The sequence below is a fragment of the Prinia subflava genome, chromosome 1 (assembly GCF_021018805.1).
Source record: "Prinia subflava isolate CZ2003 ecotype Zambia chromosome 1, Cam_Psub_1.2, whole genome shotgun sequence".
NCBI classification, from domain to species: Eukaryota; Metazoa; Chordata; class Aves; order Passeriformes; family Cisticolidae; genus Prinia; species Prinia subflava.
In genome coordinates this window covers 115,646,239-115,672,165 of record NC_086247.1, presented here as the reverse complement: position 1 = coordinate 115,672,165, position 25,927 = coordinate 115,646,239, and the positions used below count along the sequence as shown (strand labels likewise).

Below are 25,927 nucleotides of genomic sequence, written 5' to 3'. Positions count from 1 at the left end.
CCTTACCTGTGTATTTGTCTTGTATGAAATTCACACTTCAGCTTTATTTAAAAGTTTTTATTGGGTGACTTGTCTGAAATAAGTGGTGTGTTTCCTTTTCAGCTGACCCCCTGGTTGGAAGCATTGCCACTCAGTATATGACTAACAGAGCAGAGCATGACAGAATGGCCAGACAATGGACCAAAAGATACGCTACATAAACGGGATTTTCGTCAAACTCTTACATTATTTGTCTGTGATGGAAAGAGCTGCTTATGATTTTGAAGGGGTGGGGGGAGGGAGGGTGCTGGTAAAGAGTAGGGTATTTCTATAACAGATTTTATTCAGTCTTTTATTTCCTAAGATTTTGTTGTTGTAACTTAAGGTATCTTGCTACAGTAGACAGTTAGGATTTGGAATAGCATACTTTAAGACTGTAATTAGTTCAGCAATATTAGCTCACATATAGTACCGAGAAGAATGTAAACTTCTTAGACTTCTTTGGTTTTCAGTTTGCTTGCAATATGTAAAAGATTAAAACAGCTTAATTTTGTACAGGTACATAGGTTGACATTTATGTAAAAGTCCTTTCAAGACTACACACTGTTTTTGCATTTTGTTTGTTTTGTTTTGAGGGATTTATTTTATTCTGGGTTGAGTTTCTTTTTTTTCTTTTTTCTTTTTTTTTTTTTTTTTTGTAAAAAGATGTTGGGATTGTTTTTCCCTATGGAGGGCACATTGGTATTTAACAAATCCTTTTTAAAGACTGTCATCTCATGATCTGTGATATGGAGAGGTGGATATATGGCCTCATATATAAAATGAGAAGTAGTTAATGTATTATTTTATAAGCCAATCTATCTTTGTGAAAAGAATAAAGGGTTTAATCAGGACTTATGGTAACCTGTAGTGAAATACCTTAAGCTGTTTAACTGTAAGGTGTGGAATAGGAGTCACTCAGTGGATTGGTTGTATGTTGTGGGCTACTTAAGTCTGCATTTGTTACTGTGCTAATAAAAAGATGTTTAAAAAAAAATAAGAAGAAAAGATTTCTGCCTGGTCCCTTGCTTTGTCATTTTGCCAGAATGGTGTCTCTGTACACTTGGAGGATTTATGCTGTGGTTAAAGACAAGAGAGATCTGCAGGTGAGTGCACTGACTGCTGCTTTTTTAGGAAGACAGTTCTAGACAACCATACAATGAATGACAGCATAAGGCTTTCACAACTGTTCACTAAGTGCTGTGCAGGGACCTGGCCATGAGGAGGTAACTTGCCACAGGTTCCACAAGTTACATTTTAGCTTAAGTTTTAAGCGTTGCCTCTGCAGGACTGGCATGTTGTTTGAATACAACTAGAAAAGTGTGTGCTATCTGGAAGGGAAAGAGGCAGGTAGTAAAAGGAAGAAAAGAATGTCTTGATGCTTTTCTGACGGAGTGGTCTATTCACACTTGGAAGAGAAGGAATAGTGTCCTGCTAAGGTAGCAGACAACACGGTAAAGGAGTATCTGTAGATCCTTTAACTACCTATAAAGATTATCTCCTAGAGACATGGTGTTTACATTGAGGCGTGTAGCAACAGGGCAGTTAGTTGTGGATATGGCATTTCTGACCACTCCCTTAAGGTAAAGGCCGGAAGCACAGATTCATTTTCACATGGCGAGTGCTTCACCTTGCGACATTCTTGTGAGTGCTGGGTGGTCACCTGTGCTCTCAGATTTGGTTTGGTACTTCAAAATAAATTCTCTGTGTGTTTCATTTACATACTTTTCTTCCTGTCTAGATACAGAGCAAATCTAACTTTGTCCAAAGTAATCTGTTAATTAGAGGTGTCCTTTCCTGTGCTGGGTGGCTGTGGGTAGTAGCAGCTTACCCTCATCGGCTGAACTGCTGTCATTTGACACAGGACGTGTTTTGGTGTATGAGCTCTCCAGCTGTTCACCTCTTTGGTATATAGCTACATCACACTTGGAGCATCTCTGCTAATCTTTCCCTCTCCTTTACTGGGTAAAGAGTAAATGCCTTACTCTCGGTAGGTTTAGGCAGCTTCTTGCTTTGTGCCACCAGGACATGTCAAATTAACTGTTGTAACTGATGGGGCAACTGATTTGTACAGTATTTATTCAGCAGGGTAGAGGCTTTAGAGGGACAGAGAAAGAGGGTTTCGTTTACTAGTTTGTTTTTCTTTATAATAATTTTTCTCCGTTATCTTGTGAAGGGGCTCTAGTTTTGCAAAAGGTAAGTGATCCCAGTGACCTAGAACAGGGTTTGAGTCAGTGGAACAATAAGAACAAATTCATGTTCTGTCCATTAGCTACTATGTTATACTCTGTACTTTGCTTTCTAACCCTATGGAAAGCTCTACTACAGCAAGTTTCATTTTTACTCAGTACCAGCTACTGTGTGCATATCATTTGCAGATGAGACACTAGATTTTCCATCACTTGTCAGTAAAACACTATAATATTTAGAAAAAAAACATAAGTTTCTTTCATAAGTTTAAGAAAGAAAACAGTGGGTGGTGATTTTTTATCTGAATGCCTCGAATTATCTAAACTCTAAATTTAGCCAAATCAAAGAAAATGTGTTTGCCTTTATGTAGCCTATTTGGAAAAATGGCCTTAGTAATTCGGAAGATCTGTTTCTCTTCCCTGTCTCAAAACATTGTCAAGCCCTGGGAGTCCAGTGGACCGAGTGAGCAAGCTACACTTCCACTGCACAGCTCTGGCAGCCTACAGGTGACATCAGTCTTGGCAGAAGAATTGGCACCAAGTCTGCAGCATGCAGAGATGGACAGGAACCAGTCATCCCCATTCTTTCCACCTCCAGGCATTTTAAGTTCATTGTGACTTGTCAGCCTGCGCTCCCTTGGCTCGGGGGTCAGCTTTAGTGATGTGCTGGTAGTAGACATCGTCACTTGTTTTGATTGATCCACGGCTGATTCAAGTCCCTTCCAGAAGAAGGGTTCTGCAGAGCTGAAGAAGAGGAACATGACCCGTTCCTGGGTAAGAGGTTACAGCGAGGAGGTGAACCACTGCTTCTGAAGTCACCTCCACTTCCCAAGCATGCAGGCAGGCAGGAGTCCTCTGGGTAGGGAGAAGCTTGGAGTACACGTGTGCTCGGTAGGAAATGAGTGAGGAGGGAGTGTCATGCTGCAGCATCGATGGGGACAATGACTATTACTGGCCAGGTGGGGGAAGGTCGTGCTATAGTGCTTACTCAGCTGCAGTGTTGCAATGCAAACAATTGTATGTTCCTAGCAGGGCATTACAAGAGCTTGCTCATTCATAATTGCTCTCTTATCTTACCCCTTGGCCACAGCAATTCAAACTATATTGAGCAAAGCACATAAAGAGTTTCGTCTGCCTTCATTATAATAGTAGGGATTCCTGCTTAATTTTCAGTGAAGTGTACTGCTGCTCTGACATTAATAATGCTGACAGGCTTTAGTAATGCTGACAGGCTTTATTAATCAGTATTCAGGAAGAGCAATACTATGAGCTTAATTGTGATCATTAAGCACACTATTTAGCAGTTATCGTATGACAGTGCAAATATTGCTTGTGGTTTTGCTGATTCACAGTGAAATTCTCAGTATTTGTTCAAAAGATGATTAATTTAGTGGAAAATGCTGGGTACTTCACTCCCTCTCCCTGCTCTTGCCTTCAAATATAAAGAGAAGCTAGCATCAATTAGTACAGATTGTTAGATGCCAAAGACTGGCCCCTGTCTCTGGGAAAAGTTGCTCATTCTGTCACTCTGTATATCCCCTTTTGTTCAGTTTACTGCCAGGCTGGCCTGGGACAGCAGATTTCTGCAGCACACGGGTTTGCCAGTGTTGAGTCAAATGCAGCACAACTGCTCCTGCAGCCAGACCATGTACAGGTATTTCTGGGCATTTGCCACGGGGGTGTCTCCAAAAAGCAGCATCCGACCCTCCCTAGCCCCCACCTGCAGAGTCATACAGCACTTTGTACCAGTTGTTTTCTCGCCTAGGGAAGGTGGATTGTTGCAGCTTGCCTGAGTATTCAGGTAAGCGTGCCCTAAGCAGAGCCCAGCAATACCTCCTGCATACAAAATTGATCCATATAATTCTCAGTAAAATTACCACCTATGGGAATGTGACTGATTTGTAGTGAACATGCTGGAACAAACCCACAGCTATGTTCTCCTTAAGTTGTTGTTCAATCAATGAGTGCTCTGATAGCTTTTCTGGTTTCTACAAGTGAATTCCTGACCTGAAAGCACTGCTTACTAGACTTTGTTGACAAGGGTCATGTTGGGGTATTTCCCAAAGATGTGGGGGGTGGTTTTTTAATGATTTTGCTGGGAATTGTTTTCTTCCAGACACTAGCAAAACATCATTGGCTAAATCTGGTAACTGTTCCTCCTGGTCCATACCCTTCTCCTACAGCAAGACACTGATCTCAGTCTCTTGCAGCATCAAAAAGCCCCGTGGCCCTGTTTAAGATCAAGGTAAAAGAATGTTCCCATTTCAAATATATTGCCTTTCCAAACTGAATGCTTTATTGCAGCTAATACATTTTGTGACTTCAGGCTATAGATCTGCAGGGGGATTATATACTGGTATACTTGTTGATTTGTCCCTCAACATGGCTGTATCCAGGCACAGTAAAAGCCCCTGCTAGAGAGGTATCCATCTATCCCTTCCTCCTCCTTAACCCCAGCTGCAAAGTAACTGCTCTCATAAAGTGCTTTTTGAGGCTTTTGCCACTAGTGACTTTTTCAAGCCAAGTCTATGAGAAGGAAGGATACCTATAAGCTATAAGCTTGCTGATTTTATTGCTGAATGATATTATTGCTTTAAGTGAAACTGCAAGTAGCAAATAGCACAAAAAGAACTTAAACTGTGACCTGGCACCAGGAGACAATGCAAAGCTGGTCTAGTTTTCACAGTTATTCCCTTTGCTCTTCCTTCCAGGCAAGGGAAATGTTGATTTGTTCTGGGACTGGGACAGTTTGCTGGCTAAGAAGGTGAAGGGTTCAAGCAGTGTTTTCCGATCTGTCACAGTCACTTCCCACAGTCTCACTTTCTCGGCCCTTGCCCATTGCTGTGCTGCTTCCGTTTCCACTTGCCTTTGTTCCAGGAGGTCAGTTTTGTTTCCCAAGACAATAACTGCAACCTACAAACCAAACAAGAGGGTGAGCTTTATACTAAAACCATCCCCCAGTCACAATCCTTTTAAACAGCGGGGAAGTAGCAACACAGTTCAGACTTGTTCTGTAACTTAGCGCTGGCACAAGGTAAGTTGCATGCAGTTTGGAAGATCAGGGTCTGGGATTTGAATTAGCCTCATCAACTTACGGGTTGGGAGCTTGTTTTAATCATAGGATATGCAGGACTTCCCCTTCTCAGCACCCCACTCCCGCCCTCAATGCTTGAAGGGAAACAATACCCAAGAGATCCAAAGTTAAACGGCCCTATTCTCCACTTACTTGGCAATTGAGCTGCCCTAGACAAATGATAAGAGCATGACATCTGAGTAGGTCACAGCAGCAGATGCTTGAGAGATGAAAAAAACGCACAGCGGCAGAGAAAGCCTGGATCCCACAGTGGTGCATTTTGCCCTGTTTGTTTCTTTCCCAAGCCCCATCCCGCAATATAAATAAAGCCAGCCACGCCAGCAGTCCGGGCAGGCTGGGCTGTGGGGCCCCTCTGCCCAGCCCCAGGCACCAAGAGCCACCCGAAGGACTGAAGGGGACAGTCTGCTGAGAGGGGCAGATAAGCACCAGCAGCGTCCTCGTCCTCCTCGGGGGAGCAGTTTCAAGAGCAGCTGGTTAGCTAAGGAGAGCAGCACAGGGCTATCACCTCAGATCTGCAGTTGTAAGGATCCATCAAGCGACTTGCGTATCACCCAGATAGTGCAGGGTGGCTGAGCTCTGGCAGTACATGAAGCCTTCCCCGTGCTTCAGCTCCAGGAAGTGCCAAAGGCAGTGCTGGCCACGTGAAGCTACTGCTCCTCCTTATTTTAAGTTAACTGCTTTCTAAAAATGTTTTACCAACACCAACTCTTTGGGGAAACCATAACTAAATTTTTAGTTCAAGGTCCTTAGTCAAACTGTTTACATCTCTACACTAGTGGTTTGACAAAGATCAAGTGATAAAGTCCTCTCTTGCTGATGATTTGTGTGGTTTGCTGTGGCCACACCTGCTTGCTCCTTCCTGTTCATCAGGATAACTCCAGAATGTCTTATGCTTCTTTCCAGCTAGAGATGTTTGTCCTGTTCCTGTGAGGTCTGAGGGTTCCTTTTTTTTCCACAGCAGCCCAGTGTGTTTGGAAAAATGCTGCTTAGGGGGTTTTTTCCACCTCTGTGAGGGCTTTGAAAGAAGCTATAATCTTCATGTGTATTTACCACATGCTCCAGCTGAATTTTAGCTATGGCAAAGCTCTGCCAGTATAACAGAACAAAACCTCTATTTAGTATAAAATTTGGCCAGGCTTTAAGGTGCGTGCTGGAGAGCCCCCACAGCCAGCAGAGGCAAGGAACCAGCCATCAGTGCTTTCTGTCATCTGCCACACAACAGGAGACTGTGCCACTCAACAAGTTGAAGTTCTGCCAGCTCAGAAGCACCATGTCTGGAGATACATCCCCAATTCAGTAAAGAATTCATTCTAGCAGAACCCAGACTTTAAGTCATAGAATCATTAATCTGCTGATTAACAGCTTACCTTAAGGTGGACTCTTGATCTCACCTTGTACACATTAAAGCCTATTTTTTATGGAAATCACAGGAATGAAAACTGTTTTATCCATCTTACTGTGGCCACCACTTTTTAAACAATCCTCAGTCGAAATCACAATTTTAAGCTCTCCAAAAGGATAAGCAAATTGGCTGTTTTCTAAAGTACCTGCATGCAATGAGAAGGGTTCTGACGGGTAACACAGACAAGCAGGACACAGATCCTGTTAGGGCTGTGACTCCCTCTTTGCATTACAACGTGCTGTATAGTACCAAAACAGGGCCTGAGAAAAATTTCCTGCTTGTCCACCTTTCCTTGCCCTGCAGGGGAGTTATGCTTGACTCCTGTATCCCTGATCTACGTGACAGGCTGCAGCTCACACCAGCCCTACCACCTAACATACCTCTGCTGTGACTGCACATTCATCTGCCATCAAACCTGGGCCTGCCTTCCTCCACCACCCTGTGTGCTGTCAGTACAAAACAAGCTACATTTTTGCAAAATCTCTCCCTACCATTATCCAATTAATTCTTCATGCACTTTTTTTCTTTTCAACAGCATAAAACAGGCATTTTGAAAGCTGTAGGCTAAAGACATTTAACAGGGAAAACCACTCCAGAATATAGATACTGTAGGAAAAGCCGTAATGCTAATGCCACATGCAAGTTATATTTGTTTAGCTAAGCTGGAACACTGTCAGCTGAAAACACTAGCTGCTTTCTAAGGGAAAATAGAGCAGTCATTTCACACAATTGAATTGATTCAATATGGTTGTTAAAATACATTAAAGCTGCTTTGCCAATTGACTAATGTCTGGGAGACCCATTGTCAATTACACTAGTTTGTAAGCCATCAAGTACATGAATACAAAACAAACAAAGATAATGCCCTTCGTTATGTTATTCTATGCACTTGACTTCCCCTGTACAAAATCTAAAAAAAACATGAGCTGCACTGCTGTAGACCATATGTTTTATTAGTCATAAGTGTCCTGGCTGGTGCACTCAGCTGACTGAATTTTAGCTGCAGTAGAGGAAATAAGGAGGGGGGGGGGAGAAGCATTCTTTTGCATGAGCTGCATGGCATGTGAATTAAGCTTCCCTGGCATGTGAAGGCCTCCTTTTTGCTGGGTTGCCCAAGGCTGTGGGTACAATCAGACGTTTACAGAAACAAAAGCTGGGCTTTGCGACCTTAACTCCTTACCACTGATACAGCATTTAGCCGACTGTGCCTTTACCTCCTTTTTGTCCCTGAAGAGGTCGATCTCCTTCTTGAGTAGTTCGACTCTTTGGAACGCTTCCAGGCTGGTCACGGCATACACCAGGACGAAGCCGTCAGCCACAGAGAAATAGTGTTTGGGCAATTCCACGCCCTCCTGCAGACCCCTGGTGTCATAGAGCCGCAACTGTTCCTTCACGCCTCGGTCTGTCTCCACCGATGCCAAATACACATCTTCCATTGTGGCACCCTCCTCTAAGCCTGTTTGACAACAAGCAGGAATGTTCCACTGCAGTAAGAACAGCCTCACTATAAGAATTCTTTGCAGTGCAGCAGACTTTTGCCCCACAGTAGCTTTCAGTGCAGCTTTCACTTTACAAGAGTGACTTGACCAGGCCTTGACCTTGCCTGGCATCTCCATGGAGGGCTGTATTCACAGATGACTGTGCTAGCTATTTCCAACAGTGACACTGTAAATGCATTAATATGTAAGCACACGATTATGCCTGTAAAATTAATCTATACAACATGAACATTCAGAATAGGATAAGATATATGCTCTCCTCCCAAGTTTTCCAAACTCCAGCCACCCAGTTTTACCAGTTGTGTGCCAAACATGCTGCAAAACAAGCCTGCCCAAACATACCCTTTTGGAACTACAGCCAGGGAATACCAGATAGTCAAGTACTAACATCTTAAGCCTACTTCTTTGCCTCATAATGAGCTGGATCATACTGCAAAAGCAGGAGCCAAAGGAATAATTCTGGAAATGAATGTGTATTGGTGGTACAACTAACCAACAGGTGAAATTAAGCCAGAAAGGGAAGGGGAGTTTTACAGGCAAATAAAGCTGCATACTATATTTACTCAAATACACAGTGAGCTTTTTTCCATCCCCTAGGGATTTAAAATTACTCAGATTTGTTAATAGGAACAAGTTTACTTACTGCAAGGCAAGAGCATGCACAAGGTAACAGGCTTTAATACATGTATCACCTGTTCCACCCTGACTACCTGCATTCTGGCTCTCTGACCCTCCTCCTCTCCCACAATAAATGTGAGGTAATTCAAGGCAGCTTACTTTCAACTAATTAAAATTATTTTTCCTAAGCCAAATGTGAAAACACATAAATCACCTTAGCTTTGTGTTCCTCCTGGATGCAGGTGCATAAGGTTACAGATATAAACAATCTATGTACAGTGTAGCTGGGCCACTTTCAGAGTTGCTTTTAAATATTTGTCTAAGCTCTCTGCAACCCACATTTTTGCCTCCACTGCACTCCTACGTACAATTATTTGCTGTTGCAGGACTACAATAATGAGTCCTGCTTTATTGTCTTTGTCTGCCAAAAAGGGACCATTTTAGTGTATTGTCTAAGAAAACACAAGGGATTATCTGGGCTATGAAAATAAGGATTTTGCTATATTCAATGACACTATTCAAAACACTTCACATTGACAAACAAGCTAAAGCATTCCACCCACGCTGATGGTTTCCCGTGATGTATGCAGCATTCCTGTGCAGGAAAGTGGCACAAGCTGTTCTTTTTGCCCCTCTCTGTGCAATCTTCATAGATCAAACTCTTATTAGGTTTCCAAAGATTTAATTTATCTCGCCTCCAAATATAGCCACGCTAATGTGTGGGAGCAAAACCAAGAACAGAAGGACAAAGCAAAGGTTAATAAAAAGAGGAAGCACAAATGCATCCTGTGTGATCGTAGAATGTGTTAAAGGGGCATTTTTAAAGACTGAGGTAGTAACTAAGCCCTTTCTGGATACAGCAATGTTGTTTAGACACACCACTATATTCTTGCTCTGCCTCGTTGCATTGTACAGACAGGTCAAGGAAATAACTGGCATCAGTAAACAAGGCTTTGGCAAGAAGGAAGGAACCATAAGTACCTAAATTTTCTTTTTAAAAAGCAACAAATAATACTGTACAGTTTTTCTTCTTCTAAGTGCTACACTGCAATTCAACAGCCTCTAATATATCCACGTTATCCTGTGACAATCTCTTCCTAATGGCATTAAAAGCAGCAGTGAAAAGTATGTCTTTTAAAAACCAAGAGGAAAATTTAAGACCTGGGACTTAACAGAACAGAGCAACAAATTTTGATGTGAAATAGGGGGGGCACTTAGGAGGAAGTTGAAATTTATGCACCAGTATCAGATTCCAGAGGTGAAATTTCACCTACATGCTCTGGGGGAGGGAGTATATGCAAGCAGTTTCTTAAGTAAACGTAGATAATTTTTAGAAATATCTGTGTCACCTTATTCCAGGCCCTGCTCCTAAAGCTTAGACCATGTACCAGCCATATCTTGTTGACAATGACATTTACACTTCTTGTTAATAGCATCCCATTCAAACACTTTCTAGGTCTCCATTCAAACATGGGTCAGACAAGTTGTTGTAAGAGAAGCAACACTAGTCAGTGTCCTAGAAAGGTGCTGGCACCATCCCATCCTCCTTGCAGCAAAGATCCAGATTCTCCTTCCCTTCATTGGCATCCCCTGGCATCATTCCACCATCTCTGCCTGGGTGGGCAAGGGCAGCTTGTGCTGGGAAGTTATTGTCCTGCAGACTGCTGCCAGCTCCAGTAGTTTTTCCATGGAGCAGAGCACTGCAGTGGGCCAGCTTTCAGGTTTAGAAGTTAGAGGGGTGAAGGGGAACTAACAAGATAGTGCACAATGTCATGCCTCCTTTGAAAACTAAAGATATAAAAAAGTTGGAAAGAGAAAGGAGGAAGAGACAGAAGTGATGCCACTCTCTAACACTTACTTAGCTAGTGCAAATCTAAGGAGAGGCAGAAAGGTCTTTGTTACCGACTGCTGCCACAGAGGAACTGCAATGGGAAGCCTCAGTCATAAAAGGGTGTTGTTCCAACCCCTTGTGGCTTCCCAATGAGGAAAAGAAAAGGCTCGATATACTAATGAATACTGCACATTCAGGCTAGGCACAGCAGATAGACTGCACGTACCTAAGTAAATCAAAATTTCAGTAGGAATGGAATTTCAAAAGTTCCCAGTTGGATCTTGAACACTAATGCAGTACACATTTTGTATCTTCTTGAGTACTTTTGAAGATCTCCTGTGTAATCTCTTTTTCCATTTTCCAGAGGAATTCAACAAAGAGCTCCTAAAACATGCTATTCCTTATATTTGTATACTGCAGAATAACAGGCTTTTCTTATTTAGGTCTCAAAAGACAGTGTATCAGAAGACCCCTGACTTGGGAAAGAGCTGGACAAACCTCAAGAGGAGCTGATCTATTTAGATTTAACTGCTAGGGAAGTACTGGTCCCACCAACAGATAGCCAGGTTGTGACCCTCAGTTACAGACGTTCAGCTCCATTTTCATCTATTTCTAAAATGCAAAGCTGATGGCACATCTATTACCAGGTAGCTTTAATTTAAGAAGTGAAGATGTAAAAAGATATCTCTGCCCATGGGAAGGGGGTTGGAAGGAGAAGATCTTTAAGGTCTGTTCCAACACAAGCCATTCTATGATTCTATGAATGCATAATTAGGTTAACTAGCCTCCACATCCAAAGTGCGTAAGCCAAAACCCCAAATCCCTCCAGCTGGAACAAGTGAGGCAATTTCTCTCATTATGGCTTCCACCACAGTAATATATGGTGTTTTCATTCCCAGCAAGTAAGAAGATCTGAAATAGCTGCTTATGAATAACCTGACCATACCAGCTATTTACACAGCCAGGAGGCAGAGATAAGTTTTCTGCAAGGGAGAGATCTCATCTCCTCCTGAGCTGATGAGCTTTAGTATAGGCTGAGAGGCCAGAAATATTTTAAAGGCAGAAGGAAGACTCCTTTCTGCACCATCACTGAACAGGAAACTGAACACAGTTTAAGGAAAATATCCATCCTCTTTACAGACATGTCCTGTGCCAAAGCTGAGCCAGCAAGTCTCCTGCTAGCCTGGTCAAGAGAGGTCAGGCAAAGCAGTGCCAGGTACCCCAGGTACTTAGTGGGACCATCTTCTGCTGCCAGTCAAGGACCCTTTTCATGGCTGAGGAGATAAGACTGGCCTCTCTTTCTTCAGACCAGCAAGAGAAGCTGGAGGATTTGGACAACACTTAAGTCCCAAAAAGAGAGATCATCCCAGGTACCAGGCAATCACAGAATCATAGAATAGTTAAGACTGAACAACATTTTTAAGATCATTGAGTCAAACTGTTCAATCAGCACTGCCAAGCCTACCACTCAACCATGTCCCCAAGTGTCATATCTACATGGTTTTTGAACACTTCCAGGAATGGTGATTCCACCACTTCCCTGGGCAGCCTGTTCCAATGCCTGAATACCCTTTTAATGAAAATATTTTTCCTAATATTCAATCTAAGCCTCCCCTGACACAAGTTGAGGCCATTGCCTCCTGTCCTGTTGTTTGTTACTTGGGAGAAGAGACCAACCCCCCCCTGGCTACACCCTCGTGTGAGGTATCTGCAGAGAGCATCAAGGTCCCTCTTTGGAGCCTCCTTTTCTCCGGGCTGAACAAACCCAGCTGCCTCAGCTGCTCCTCATCCCAGTAGTGCACCAGACCCTTCCCTTCACCAGCTTAATTTTGCTTCTCTGGACCCACTCCAGCCCCTCAATGACTTTCTTGCAGAGAGGAGCCCAAAACTTAACACAGGATTCAAGATGCTGCCTTATCAGTGCTGAGCACAGGGGGACAATCACTGCCCTGGTCCTGCTGGTCACACCATTGCTGATACAGGCCAGGATGCCATGGGCCTGCTTGGCCACCTGGGTACATGCTGTACCTGTGTATGTACCACATACATATGTGCAATCCTTAGCAACTATTTAGCCTGACTTAAGGTGACACAGTCCCTACATGACTCAGTGCTAAATCTGCACCCATTTCAAACTTTTTTTTTTTTTTTTTTTTATTCCTGTTCAGTGAGAGTGTCTGCCATGCAATAGCTACATCATTTTATGTGGCTCTGAGAGCATCTCTCATCTGTTTGTCCTCTCCTTTCCCATCTTGGGACACAAGGCAAACTCCCTTGCAGTTTAAAGCCTAACACAAAGTCCAATACCAGACATCGTTGCTGTCATGCTACAGGGACACAATCCTTTCTTGGGGTATTCCTCCTTCCTGAGTACGTTTTCCTCTTTGACCTCAAGCAATCTTAGTGCCTTTGCAAGTGTGTTAGCTGCTGACCATGTAATTAACAGTGGCACTTAGGAACTTCATCCAGGACAAGCCAGGGAGACCTGAAGGTGCATGTTTTTCTAGGAAAAGAAACAGCGCAACTGGGTTTACAGCACCATCACCAAGCACACAGCCAGGAGCACGGGCTCAAAGCCAAGGGCTTTACATAGCAGCACGAAACCTCCAAGGACTCTAATCACTTCCCTGACACCAGCTGTGCCACCACGCCTCTCTACAGGAAAGTCAACAGGAGGCAGGTGAGCATTGACAGACTCATGGCTGATTTACAGCCAGGAGGAGACCCTCGTGACAGTGGCTGCAACCCCTGGGAGAACGGCAGCAGACCTTGTGCTCTGAGCCTCCCACCAAGTTCTAGTGTGCCTCTTGTCACTGGGAGGAGGATGTGCCTGCCATCAGAACAGAAAGACTCCCTGTGGTGGCTCGGCCATCCTCCCCACAGCTCCCGGGCCCTTGGAGCGGCCGCAGAGCTGCTCCTGACGTCAGTCAGGAAGCACAGGTTTTGAAACAGCTTGTGTCCATGTTGCCATGCCCAGTGAGCTGCTTTGGCTCTGAACAGACAGGCTTTCAGCAAACACACTAGTCCCTTCTTGCCTCCGGCCAAAAGGGCCAGCAGCCAAGATGCACATGTCAGCTTTCTGGAGCTCACAAGCTTTAGGAAATGAGGATCAAGGTGCTGTAATCGTGTTTCAGGGCCACCCCTGCAATGATACCACCATTGTGCAGTTCAGACCAGCTCAGCTAAGGAGCAGTCAAAGACCCACCGTTCCTCAGACTCTTGAGTAGCGAGATCCTCACAATGGCAGCCTGCCTCTGCAATTCAGGAGTTACATAAATACAGAGTGGAACAGCAGCTGAAGGTCTTCTGGGAACCATTTCCACCAGCCCATACTCCAGGCACCCTCTGCTACAACTGAGTGCTGAGGAGGAGGCAGGGAGGACGGTGACCACTCAGCAGAACTGCCAAAAGCACCAGCTTGTTGGTCCATCCCCCCAAATGTGCCTGATGGCCTGTGTAGGGGATATCAAAATTGCTGGCCATGGCCACTCATCTCTTGGGGGTGCAGCAGCTCTGTAAGGACACTCTCCATATCTTGATCTTGACTCTGCTACTTGCCCTATTTCTCTGAATGTCTTAGGAATACAACTTGACATCACAGAAAACAGGAAACTACCTTCTTCCTTCTTCCCTTGCACTCCCCATCCACTATCAGCTGTTCCTTACCTTATCAGTAACTGCAAAAAATAAGAGCAGAGCTGCAGGCAAGGCAAAATGATCTTTTTAATTGGCCCCTGCCAGGGGGGAGGTCTGCATTGCTCAATTGCCAAGCTGGAGCAGGGCATTTGGGAGTGACAGAGGGACGCCCACGGCTAAACCCCAGGCACGAGGCCTCCCTCTGGTTCTGTCAGCCAGTGTTGTCCATGATGTTATATAATCATGTACATGGCTGGCTCCATAAATAGCTCCTCTGATCAGCAACACCCAAATATCCTTCCTGCCTGGGTTGCTAATAGGAGGCAGGAATTAATGCAAGGCAATACGATTTAAGTAACGTGGCCTTGCTCATGCTGCTCGGCTGTCTCTGACAGTCACCCAGCCTGGCACAGAGGAGAGGCAGGTGGGTAGCAAAGGGAAAAACCTTCAGCCTGCAAAGCTTTGCAACCTTCACGTTGAAAGCTACACGGGGCTACGTGCCTAGCGCTCGGTAGGATGCTGGAAACAGATGTTGCTGCAACATTAGAGGAAATCCTCCTTTTAAACACGGGTATTAGCACACAGTTCTGTATCACGCTTTGCCAGCAAATTCCTCCCATCCACACATTTTAAAGGTGCAGTGCTGCAAAGCACCATGCTAGAAATCCTTGTGTTTATCCAACTTCTCCTGATTGTCTAATTTACTGGCTCAAGAAAATAATGCTCAGAAAACATCCTCTGTCATAGCCCTGGTGCTACCCCTTGTTTCTGGGTGAGGCGGGAATAATTTGTCAGCCTGATGATCATTACCCTTCCTTTCAAAGCCAAATGTGAAAACAGAGGAAAATGTTTTTGGCTTTGCCTTTGTTCCCTTTCTTTTGTGAACAGCAAATATCAGGCATCCCCTGTTCCTCTGTCAAGTCTGTTTTCCCCATGAGGATTTCTTAGAGAGCAGAGACACTTGGCCTTCAAAAATCAGCACAGAACGTGGAACCTAAAGCTGAGCTGTTTTTCTTTCCAGAGCTTTGATTAAATGTTAGCCAAAACCAAGCAAAATAAAGCTTTAAGAAGATGAAACAAAAGTCTAAACAGTGTCTACACTTATCATGTGACAGCTATTTATTTTTCAGGCATCTATGGCATCGAGATATTTCTTTTGTAAATACGCAGCAGGCACATCACCTACTTTCAGTGTTTGTTTCTTTTTAAACATTCTTGTGTTTTATTACTGGGAACACCATGGAACGGGTTCTTCTCCAAGACTCTTTTAAAAATCCATAAGCAAGGGACTATGAATTTTGAGAACAGCCCAGAGATGCCACAAAACCACATTAATTTCCTCCTTCACCTCAGCACAGTTCGCATTCCTCCCTGACTGGCGTTTTGGGGCCCACACTGAACAAGATGCTAGAAAAGGAAACAACCTCCCCCCAAAAGTAAAAATGTCTCACCAACAGTGTGCCTTCCATAGAGAAGCTGCTCCAAAATCGCAGTCTTTCCCACGGAGGCCATGCCACAAACCACCACCTTGTAGCCCTTTCCCATGCTTCCCGCGGGCCGGTTCCAGCGAGCCCTGTGCAGACACGGGAGCTGTGAGCGGGGACGGCACCCGCCGGCAGCCGAGCCCACGGAAGGCGCAAGGCACAGCGCGAAGCGGCGGGGGCACAGCTCCCTCCCAGCGCTCGCCAGCGACTGATATTTTTAGGACTAGAGTTTCCTCCCACACCATTTTTTTCAGGTTTTAGGCTGCTGCCAGTGGTGCTGATGCTTGCCTGCAGCCTTGACACTTGTCCTGTCAGGTTTGGGGAGACGGGAGCGCTGGGGCACGCACAGCCCCGGGGTGCGGTGGGGTGTGTGTGTGTGTGTGTTATCAGCCCTCCTGGGTCTGCAGGGGATTGATGGTATCTCGTGGTACCAGGATGGCTTCTGGAAATGCAAGAAAATGGTGCTTCCTTCCCTTTTATTCTGCTCACAGAAAGTTTCTAGCTTGTACGGACCAGGAAACAGGACCATTAAAGGCAGAAGCACAAGAAACAAATGCAGAAGCAGGTTTTTTGGTCTGCTTTAAATCAGTTTGGTGGGTGGGGGTTGGTTCTAGCAGGAGGCATCCAGCAGCTAGGGGCACTTCCCTCTGCCAGTGAGCCATGGCAGGGTAGCAGGCCCTGACTCAGTCTGCTGTTTGGAGCCATTTCCCACAGAGAGAGCTGAAGAGTACCTTTTCAGGACCAGGAGGGACTGGCGTTGTCCTGCTTCAATTCCGGTTTAACCAGGCAATGCTTCACAAGCCAGGGTTCTCTGAAAAGCAAACGCTGAAAAACAGAAAGGTCATCCTGCAGCCACAGCTAGGGAAGCAGAAAGGTCTTGCAGGCTGGGAAAGCCTAACTCACTGAAACATGGAATGGCTTAGGGTGGAAGGCAGCTTAAAGATCATCTTCCAGGCCCCTGCCATGGGTAAGGATGCCACCAATGAGACCAGGTCATTTAACCACCCATTCAACCTGTTCCATGCCATATGCAGGAGAGATGGGAGCAGGGACAGGAGCAGACCAGTGGGTAAAGCCAGGGCCTGAAGAACCAGGGACTCCAAGATGCCCTCTCCCCACCCTCCACTGAAAAGGTTTTGGGATTGTTTTTGGGATCTTTTTGGTTTGGGTTTTTTTTTGTTTTTTCCTGTAGCATTTATTATTTAGAATAGAATCATTAGGTTGGAAGAGACATCCATTCCAAGATCATACAGTCCAAACATCAACCCAGAACTACCACCGTAACCACTAAACCACCAAACCAGATGCCTTTTAAACCCCTCCAGGGATGGTGACTCCACAACCTCCCCAGACAACATATTCCAATGCCTGACAACCCTAACAGTGAAAAATTTTATGTAATATGTAATCTGAGTCTCCCCTGTCTCAGCTGAAGGCCATTTCCTCTGGTCCTCTCACTGCAGTCACACCTCACTACATTCTCCTTACGGGGAGTTGTAGAGAGGCATGAGGTTCCCCCCCTCCCCGAGCCTCCTCTTCTCAAAACTAAACAAACCCAGCTCCCTTCGCCGTTCCTCATAGTCTCACGATTTTTATTTTTTTTTAAGGCTTTTCGGGGTTTTAAGCAAAGTCCCACCCCCATCCCTGACCTGGGGCTCTTTTGGAGGTTGGGGAGAGGGGGTATCTATCTCAGGGGATGCCGCGTCTCGCCGGGCCCCTGTCCCAGGTGCAGCCCCCGGGCGGGCCGTGCCCCAAAGCCCAGGCCCCCGAGCGCGCCCCCGGGGCCGCCCCCCGCCGCGAGCGCGCACCTGGACGGAGCGTCCCGGCCGGCCCCATTGACCCGCGCGGGCCCCGCCCCCGGCTCCCATTGGCGGCCGCGGGGGGCCGGGCCGGGCCGGGCCGGGCGGGGAGGGACGCGCGGCCCCACGCCCGCCGGACTACGTTACCCATGAGGCACCGCCTCCGCCGCCGGAAGTGTGCTGCGGCCCGAGGGTTTGTGGGAAGTAGGGCCTTTCCTTTCCGTCGCTGGGCGCCATCAGGTGAGGGCTGGTCCGCGCGCGGCCTTTCCCTCCATCCGCGACCATCCCGGGATCCGAGCGCCCATCCGCCCGTCCTGCGGCCGCGTCCGCCCGGCTCCGGCTGGGATGGGGCTGCTGCTGCGGCGCGGAGCCCCTGGGAGGCCGGCGGAGGAGGGCCCGCGGGCTGCGCCTCGGTGGGGCGGGGAGGGGAGCGGGGCACCCAGCGTGGCCCTGGCGCGCTGAGCGGGTGCAGGTCTGTGACGGACGGCGCGCCCCGGTTTGCTCCGGGTTTGCGGTTTGTTCGTGGGGCTTTTTTGTGCCATTAGGCCGTGAAAAGGTGGGGTGGCTGGGGATGGGAACGGATGAGCTATAGCTGGGCAGGCCCAAACAAGAGGGGTATCCCAAATCACACATGAACTGGTTTTGGCGTGTTTTCAAATGTAAATAAAGTGAGCTGCGCGTACCTGGTGATGAGTTGGGTGGGGGCTTGATGGAGTTCAAGTACGCGTGCTGGTTGCTGCAGATGTGTAAGGCCTCAGAGGTTTTTAGGAAAACAGCAATAAACATAATAAAAAAATAAATTTATATTTGGTTTTTGAAATGCCTTCAACTTTTAAGACATATTCCACTCAGAAGAGGGAATTTGTAATAATCATTGTTTTCTTAGGGACAAAATTTGGCCTGTAGGAGCTTTGTGTTGAGCCCTTGCTCTGCTGAAGTCAATGCAAACTACCCCTGATGGTGCTCAGCAGAAACGATTTGTAAAAACAACTTTAAAAAACCCACGGGGCATCTGTGGAGCAGAACACAAATGTCAGCAGCAGTAGGACACTGAGCTATGACACTTTTTTAGCATGACGCTGTCAGTATGCCCCGTTTTACTCAAAGCCCAGTTTCAGTGAATGAGGAGGAAGGCCTTGTCTCTCCTGAGATGTGGGAGGCACCATGTGAATAACTCTGGAAGCAAAAGTCCCGATCCAGTTCATTTCTTAAGCAACTGTTAAACTTTCACTTACTAATAAAACTGTTAAGCTTTCACTTGAAAGTAAAACCTTACTAAAGTCAGAGTTAACAGTAAAGGCCACACTCCTCATAGTCCTGCAGTTCTGGATAGATTTGTATGTAAAACTTGTTTCAGGTGTTAGTTGTTGGGTGTGTTAATATCGGACATAAGGCACCTGAAAAATTCTCCATTGAGGAGTTTACCACTTCAGAATAAATAAAAGGGAAGACAGTTTCAGGGAATGGTGACTGCAGGGTGTCCTGATGAAGGCTGCCAGGTGTGGTCCACGTTCCCCAATGTGTCAGTGGTACACAGAGGCACGAGAGCTGCCTGTCTTTCAGTGCTGTTCCGTGTGTGCTTGGTGCAGTGCCGCTGTTGGAAGACGTTCAAGCTGGGCATTGTTTTTGGTGTGCTGTTCTCACCGAGCTCTCTGTCCAGCAGGTAGACAGACATGGGTGCCTACAAGTACATCCAGGAGCTGTGGAGGAAGAAGCAGTCGGACGTGATGCGGTTCCTGCTGCGCGTGCGCTGCTGGCAGTACCGCCAGCTGTCAGCCCTGCACCGCGCCCCGCGCCCCACGCGCCCGGACAAGGCCCGCAGGCTGGGATACAAGGCCAAGCAAGGTAATGGCATGGGCAGGTGAAGTCCGTGTGCCTCACCGTGGAGTGACATCGACTTCCTTCAGTGACAGCAGAATGACAAAATCTGAAACTGGAGTGTCCTGCGTGAAATGAACAGAGGATTGTAAATGTCCTCAGTTCGTAGCAATGCCCACAGCCTAAAACCTTAACTTCACCTAATTTTGCATCTGCCTTCTGTTGCTGTTCTGGCAGGTGAAGATCAAGTGGGTTTGGCCTCAGTTTTTGTTCTTGTGCAATGTTAGGGCCAAAGAATTGAGTAGGGTTTTTAGTGTCCTAGATTTGGGGGATTTCCTTTCTCTGCCCAAGTTTTGTCATGTACTACTTTGACTTTTTTCAGGTGACTGAACTGTGACCTTCTAGCACCTTGAAAAGAGCCACAAGAGATCTGGGTAGAGACTTGCACAAGAGCATGTAGTGACAGCACAAGGGGAAATGGATTCAAACTGAAAGAGTGGGTTTAGGTTAGATACTAGGAAGAAGCTCTTTACTGTGAGGGTGGTGAGGCACTGGAACACATTGCCCAGAAGAGTTGTGAATACCCCATCCCTAGCAGTGTCCAAGGCAAGGTTCAGTGGAGCTCTGAGCTCTAGTCTAGTGGAAGGTGTCCCTGTCCATGGCAGAGGGGTTGGAACTGGATCATCTTCAAGGTTCCTTCCAACCCGAGCCATACTAGGACTGTATTACAGCTGCATGGACTTGGGCCAGATGATGGAGTTTGTATTGTCATTGGAAAACAGTTACTGGTCAGGAAAAGAAATGGGAACAGGGGCCATCCATGTGTAACTTGTGGAAATCCAGTTAAAAACCCAATATGTTTATTCATAAAAGAAAATAAAAAGCTAAGACTTGACACTTCTGTCACTGCTTATCTAGGTTCCTCATTTCTCAGTGACCAGATTTTAGCAGCGTTTGTGGATGGTGTTTGTACTTCAGTGCTTTGTGAGTGCTGCCATCTGAATTTTGCAGTTCAGACAGTGGTTTTGCTGGGGTTTTTTTGGTGGGTTTTTTTATGATTGTATTACAATATAGCTGTAGCTGATCTTAGTTAGTTTGGGACTGGATAGTGGAAAGGTGCCATAAGCTCTGGTTTGGAACCAAAAAATAGTTTTGTCAGGATACCACTTTCCTTACTCAATTATAATGAAAATAACAAAAATATCTTGTACTGTCCACCTTGCGTTGGGAATTTTGGTAAAAATTGGTATAATGACTTTGTGTTGCAGCATTTCATGTAGATTATTGGGGATTGGAAATGCAGTACAGGGATGAAAATTGCTACTGGAATTGTTCTAGTTCCTAAGTCGCTGTTTGTTGTAGGTTACGTTATCTACCGTGTCCGCGTCCGCCGTGGTGGCCGCAAACGCCCGGTGCCCAAAGGTGCAACCTATGGCAAACCTGTGCATCATGGTGTCAACCAACTCAAGTTTGCCCGGAGTCTTCAGTCTGTAGCAGAGGTGAGTATTTTGGTTATTGCTCACAAATTTGGGTTGGAAGGTTTCAGCCTGTAGAAGCTGAACATGCTCAGAGACAAAAAATACAAAACCAAACCAGCTGCTTTGTTAATAAGTTGTTAGTAAGATTTTGAATAATGGTGTCAAGAAGGCAGCAGAATGTTTTTAAAAGCTCTATTGAGACAAAAAAAAAATTCAGACTTTAAAAATGGGGTCTATGGGAACCATTTGAGTGGTTTAGTGAAGTTCATACTTCTAAAGTATGCCACAATATTTCTTAAGAAAAACAAGTAACTAGCCACGGTAAAATAACAAGCTAGTCATGAGAAGTAAGAACTTGCATGGGCTAAGGTGTCTTCTAACTTGTCAGTAAATCCCACTCCTGTGTTTCCTGCCACATGTGTGGATCACCAGCTGTAGGTGATGGTCCTTTCACAAAGTACACTTGAGTTCCTCCTGTCCTAAAGCCTGTAGCACCTGTTTGTGTAGTAGTAGTGCTGAGCTGAAGCAGGGGTTGAGGGCAGTGTGCCAGAGACCTTCTGCTGCTTCATTAAAAACTGGTACCTCACAAGCACCACAGCTTGCTGGTTAACTTATTTTTAGGTGAGATCTTGTTACTGAAATACTCAAAATGTAAACTTTGATTTGATGAGATCTTGTAAGCATCATTGCTGACACAGTTGTAATCTGGAAGAGATAGAGTTCTCACCTTTACAAAAAAACCCTTTTTTAGTGGGTTAGAGTTAATACCAGGCTGCCTCCTCAAACAAGATATTGTGGAAGAAAGGAGGAGTGTCATTGCCTTTCCATCTTGAACACTTTTCTGTTCTCAGAACTTTGAAAATATTGCTAAGTGACTTCTGCAGGTTGAATATGGTAGGATTTTTTTTTCAGGGCAAAAATATAAACAAGACACTTATTTAAAAGAAACACAGATGATGAGTTTGAATTAAAAATTCTATTCTGTTTTCAGTGCTTATGGCATTCTCTTCATATATGCTATTCCCAGATACCTGATGGCTAATCACATGCTCACTTATGACAGCTATGGAAGAGGTTATTTGCCCTCAGTTTTAGCTTGAAATTTTCTGAATTTGACACAATCTTTCTGGAAGACCTGTATTTTTCGGATTACAGAAATGCAATGCCTCAGTTGGAGCTCCCATAGTCAAATAGAAGCTGGTTGAGAGTGATTTGTGTTCTAATATTTCATAACAGGTGTTGCTCTCACAGTGGAATAAAAGGACTTGAAAAAATGCTATTCAAGATAAAATAAGTTATAAATGTGCAAAAATAGTCAAGGGCTGTTTAGGGAAGCCTGTAGCAATAGGTTAAGATCATATTGGGGAAGAAGATAACAGGGTCCATTGGTTCATGCTTCCCCATGATGATGATAAAATGCTACAATTAAAAACACTTAGTGTGTTTTAAATAAGGAGCATTCTTGACAGGAGAAGCAGATTGAGTTGCATAATCACTATTTTCTGCTTTGTTTTGTTTTCTAAACTAAGCTTGTGTTTTCCTAACCACAAGCGAGGATAGGAATAGCAAGCACTAATATGCAAGCAGTGGTACAGAGATTTGTTACATCAGCTATTCCTTTACTCCTGCCAGTACAGGCTTGCTCTCTGCAGAAATTTTTTTCTCTCCTGCTTTGGATGCACAAATTAATCAGTTTTTCGTAACTTCCCACAAAAGACTGTTCCGTGACCCCAAGTGCAGCTCGTGCTCTTCATCTTCACGCCGAAGTTATTTTTATCATTGTGTATTTACTGACTGGGTGCTTCTGTGTACACAGAGTTCTTTCTTTTGTCAACCAAGCAGCTTCCTGCTCATGGTACTTAAAACCTGTTTCATGCAGGAATCCAGGGAGCCTTTTTTTCTTGTAACACAGCATTCTTTACAGCTGTTACTTTCCTTGCAGCTTTGCAGCTGGAAGGGGATGAGTTTTTATAGGAAAAGAGGTTGTCCTAGGGAAAATTGAAATTTTGTGTTTGAGTTAGTAATATTTCTGCATGAACACTGCCCTGCATCCATGGTTTTACAGCCTGTTACATTTATTTTTTCCTCTAGGAGCGTGCTGGCCGTCACTGTGGGGCTCTGAGAGTCTTGAACTCCTACTGGGTGGGTGAAGATTCCACTTACAAGTTTTTTGAAGTGATCCTGATTGATCCCTTCCATAAGACCATCAGGCGGAACCCCGACACCCAATGGATCACCAAGCCCGTCCACAAGCACAGAGAGATGCGCGGGCTGACGTCAGCCGGGCGCAAGAGCCGCGGGCTGGGCAAGGGCCACAAGTTCCACCACACCATCGGCGGCTCGCGCCGCGCCGCCTGGAGGAGGCGCAACACCCTGCAGCTGCACCGCTACCGCTAACGCTTGTAAACGCGGCCGTCTAATAAAGATCACGCAGGTTGTTAAATTTAACAGTGCTTCTGCTGTTTCTTGGATAAGCGTAGGGTTCTCCAGGTGCTCCCGTGTTTTGACAGGCTTTTGCAAATGTAATTTGATACTTGTGAAGTTTGTAGGCCTTGAGTATAGGGTTCTCTGATGGGTTTCACATTTGATAGCATGGAAGGATGTGTGCAATGTGTATTGAAAGCCCGTGTTCTTTTCTCTTGGTCTGAGTTTATTTAGTCACTGTTTGTAGGCTGAGGTCTCTTGTCCTGTGCTTGAACTGAAGGCCAGCTTTGATCCTGTGCAATGAGATGTAAACTGAAAGTGCTCATTTCTTTTTTATAGGTGATTAAATACTAATGGCTATTTTATTTTTCCATTTCTGGATTTTTGTACTTCAGTGTCAAACCAGCTCTTGGGCCTCTCAGCTGCAAATATTGTCTAAATCAACTAAGCACAGAATGGAAGGGTAAAGCTTGCTCTGTTCCTTGCGGTGCACAGTATTAAAAATGTGGGCACATCACAAAGAATGATAAGGTTTTAGGCTGAATAGTAAAATACTGACTCTAGAGCAGGTATTATTTCATTTGTCAAGATTGAGGGGAGATAGCTTCTTAAACCTTCCTTTTGATACTAGAACAGAAAACGTGTCTCTTAAAGAGCTGCATTCTGATTTACTCTGCATGGTTAGGGGTTAGAAATAACCACATTTGGATAACAGTTGTAGATGATTGTATTTAGACTACTTTTTGTGAAATCACAGTGTGACCTTTTCAGCATGAAGTCAGTTGGCACGTGAAGGCTGAGAGATTAAATACAGTTCCTGGTGGTAGCTTCCACAGATTCCGTACTGTATCTATTAGGTAGTGATAGGTAGGAAAAGAGGTTGATAGAAGGCCCAAGAAGTAGCTGTGTCTTCCTGGAACTTCAGCTTGACATGTGGAATGCTTTTTTCCCTGAGACTTTAATCATGTCAAGATTTTCCCTTCAGCTGAGAAATTCACTTAATATTCTAGTTTAAGTTCTTACAGGAGGATGGTAGTCTGAAGAAGAGACATTTTGGCAGCATGTTCTCAAAGCCTGGAAGAACAGCTCTAGGTGGCAATTCTTTGATGATATATTTTGTTTGGTTCAAACAAGAAAAATGCAAAATAATCTGTTAAAAACTGTTAAAACTATCTGCTCTAAAGACTTTTAAGGAGATTTTTTTAGCCTCTCCTTTGAAGTATCACTAGTGTTTTTGAAAGGCAGCCCTGTGGTGTAGGACAGGAAGTTCCTCAGAGCAAATTTGATGAGTGAGGTCTGTCCTGAGCACAGAGGGGGTTGTTGCAGAGAGGGGGCTGATCTGTCTGCTTTGTAGATTTAATGGCTTCAGGTAGCGCCAGTATGGCCAGTGCTTCCATTCCTTTGGAATTTATTTTGTCTGAGCAACATGGTCTAGTAAAAGGTGTCCCTGCCCATGGCAGGGGTTTTGGAGCTAGATGATCTTTAAGGTTTCTTCAACCCAAATCTATGATTTTTTTAAAATTTATTTTTAAGGCAACAACTTCAAGACTGATGATACTGTACTAGGGTTTGGTTAAGCTGTTTGGGACCCTTGCCATTGACAGCAGGTAGCTGCAGTCAGCACTAAAGCTGTGTCCTTAGCCAGCATTCAACCTCACAGCACATGGCAGGTGTCTTCAGTGAGACCTGCCTTAGGTTGGCCCTTGTAGTCCTGTAATTCTTTGAACTTTAAAATAAATTAAGAGAGAAAATACCATCCCCTCCAAAGTTTATTGAAAACCGCTGAGGACAGTGTCTCTAAAATGGCATGGTGTCTAGACCAGTGAAGGAATTTGAAACAGATGCTGGTGCCTTCAGAGGATGTTCTGGGTATGTACAGCTCATTCCAAGTCTTTGAGAAGTCAGATTGCCTTAGTGTCTGTCCGCACTGGAAGTGTCTCATGTTCTGAGACAGGATTTTGGGTTTGAAGGGACATTGCTGTGCAGAATTTATGTGAAACAGAAAGACAAATTATATTTTATTAAAGTATATTTTAAAAAGGCAAAGCATTAAAGAAAAACTTTTTTGTTTGGGTTTGTTGGCTTGGGTAGTCAAGGTTAGAGAGCGGTTATGTGATCTCTGCCTTTTCTACTTGATTCTTGAACCTGTTGTGCAAGTTCAAGAGATTGCAAGTAGTCTGTGTTCCTTAAGATTGTGGTAGAAACCTGTCATCTGAGACAGTCCTAGTGAGAGGCTGTAACTTGAGTTCAACCCTCCCCAGACACCAAGGGTCTGCCTGAAACAGGGACACTGAGCTGTAGCTGAAGGAGGCCAGGGGGAGGGAAGAGGAAGCTTCAGGAATTTCACTAGGCAGTGAAATCTATTAAAACATAGAGGAATCTAGTAATCTGTTTCCAAGCCATCTACTTGGCTCTGTTTGCTGGACTGATCATTTCTCAGTCTGAGCAGGCATGTTTTGGATGTAATTAAAAGCTGTCTGGCTTCTAGGCAAGACAAAATGAATACCACAGTTAAAGTGCAGAGAAATGGGGCTGTACAGTATCAGCCTGGTTTTAGGTGCTGTTGAAAATAGTGCACTGTAAGCTTTTGTTAGGCTGGACTTATGTGTCAGCTGCCGAGATTAGCTAATCACTCAG

At 45.0% G+C, this 25,927-nt stretch overlaps 3 protein-coding genes across 10 annotated transcripts in view; 2 read left to right on the top strand and 1 right to left on the bottom strand.

Annotated features, from left to right (window-relative positions):
* LOC134556709 (ubiquitin-conjugating enzyme E2 E1) overlaps positions 1-983 on the top strand; it is a 45,309-nt gene extending 44,326 nt beyond the window's left edge. For 6 of the 7 annotated variants that reach the window (XM_063409007.1, XM_063408998.1, XM_063408990.1 and 3 more), the window contains one exon: positions 103-485. In XM_063409007.1, the coding sequence (XP_063265077.1) occupies positions 103-200 (98 nt within the window). In that variant the 3' untranslated portion in view covers positions 201-485. Of the gene's footprint in view, positions 1-102 lie in introns of all 7 variants that reach the window. The other variant, XM_063409016.1, reaches the window with a different exon arrangement.
* Positions 639-17,649, bottom strand: NKIRAS1 (NFKB inhibitor interacting Ras like 1). Of its 2 annotated transcripts, XM_063409037.1 has the most exons (5): positions 17,580-17,647; positions 16,503-16,596; positions 15,739-15,860; positions 7,918-8,159; positions 639-5,120 (listed from the first exon to the last, which is right to left on the bottom strand). In XM_063409037.1, the coding sequence occupies exons 3-5, from the start codon at positions 15,830-15,832 to the stop codon at positions 4,881-4,883; spliced, it is 576 nt and encodes a 191-aa protein (XP_063265107.1). In that variant the 5' UTR covers positions 15,833-15,860; positions 16,503-16,596; positions 17,580-17,647; the 3' UTR covers positions 639-4,880. The 2 variants fall into 2 exon arrangements, with proteins under 2 accessions (XP_063265107.1, XP_063265114.1); XM_063409044.1 differs by lacking the exon at positions 15,739-15,860 and having other exon boundaries at positions 17,580-17,649.
* Positions 17,650-17,687: 38 nt separating this feature from the next.
* On the top strand, positions 17,688-23,314 carry RPL15 (ribosomal protein L15). Its single transcript, XM_063409027.1, has 4 exons — positions 17,688-17,810; positions 19,231-19,415; positions 20,751-20,887; positions 22,958-23,314. The coding sequence occupies exons 2-4, from the start codon at positions 19,244-19,246 to the stop codon at positions 23,261-23,263; spliced, it is 615 nt and encodes a 204-aa protein (XP_063265097.1). The 5' UTR covers positions 17,688-17,810; positions 19,231-19,243; the 3' UTR covers positions 23,264-23,314.
* The last annotated feature ends 2,613 nt before the right edge of the window (positions 23,315-25,927 follow it).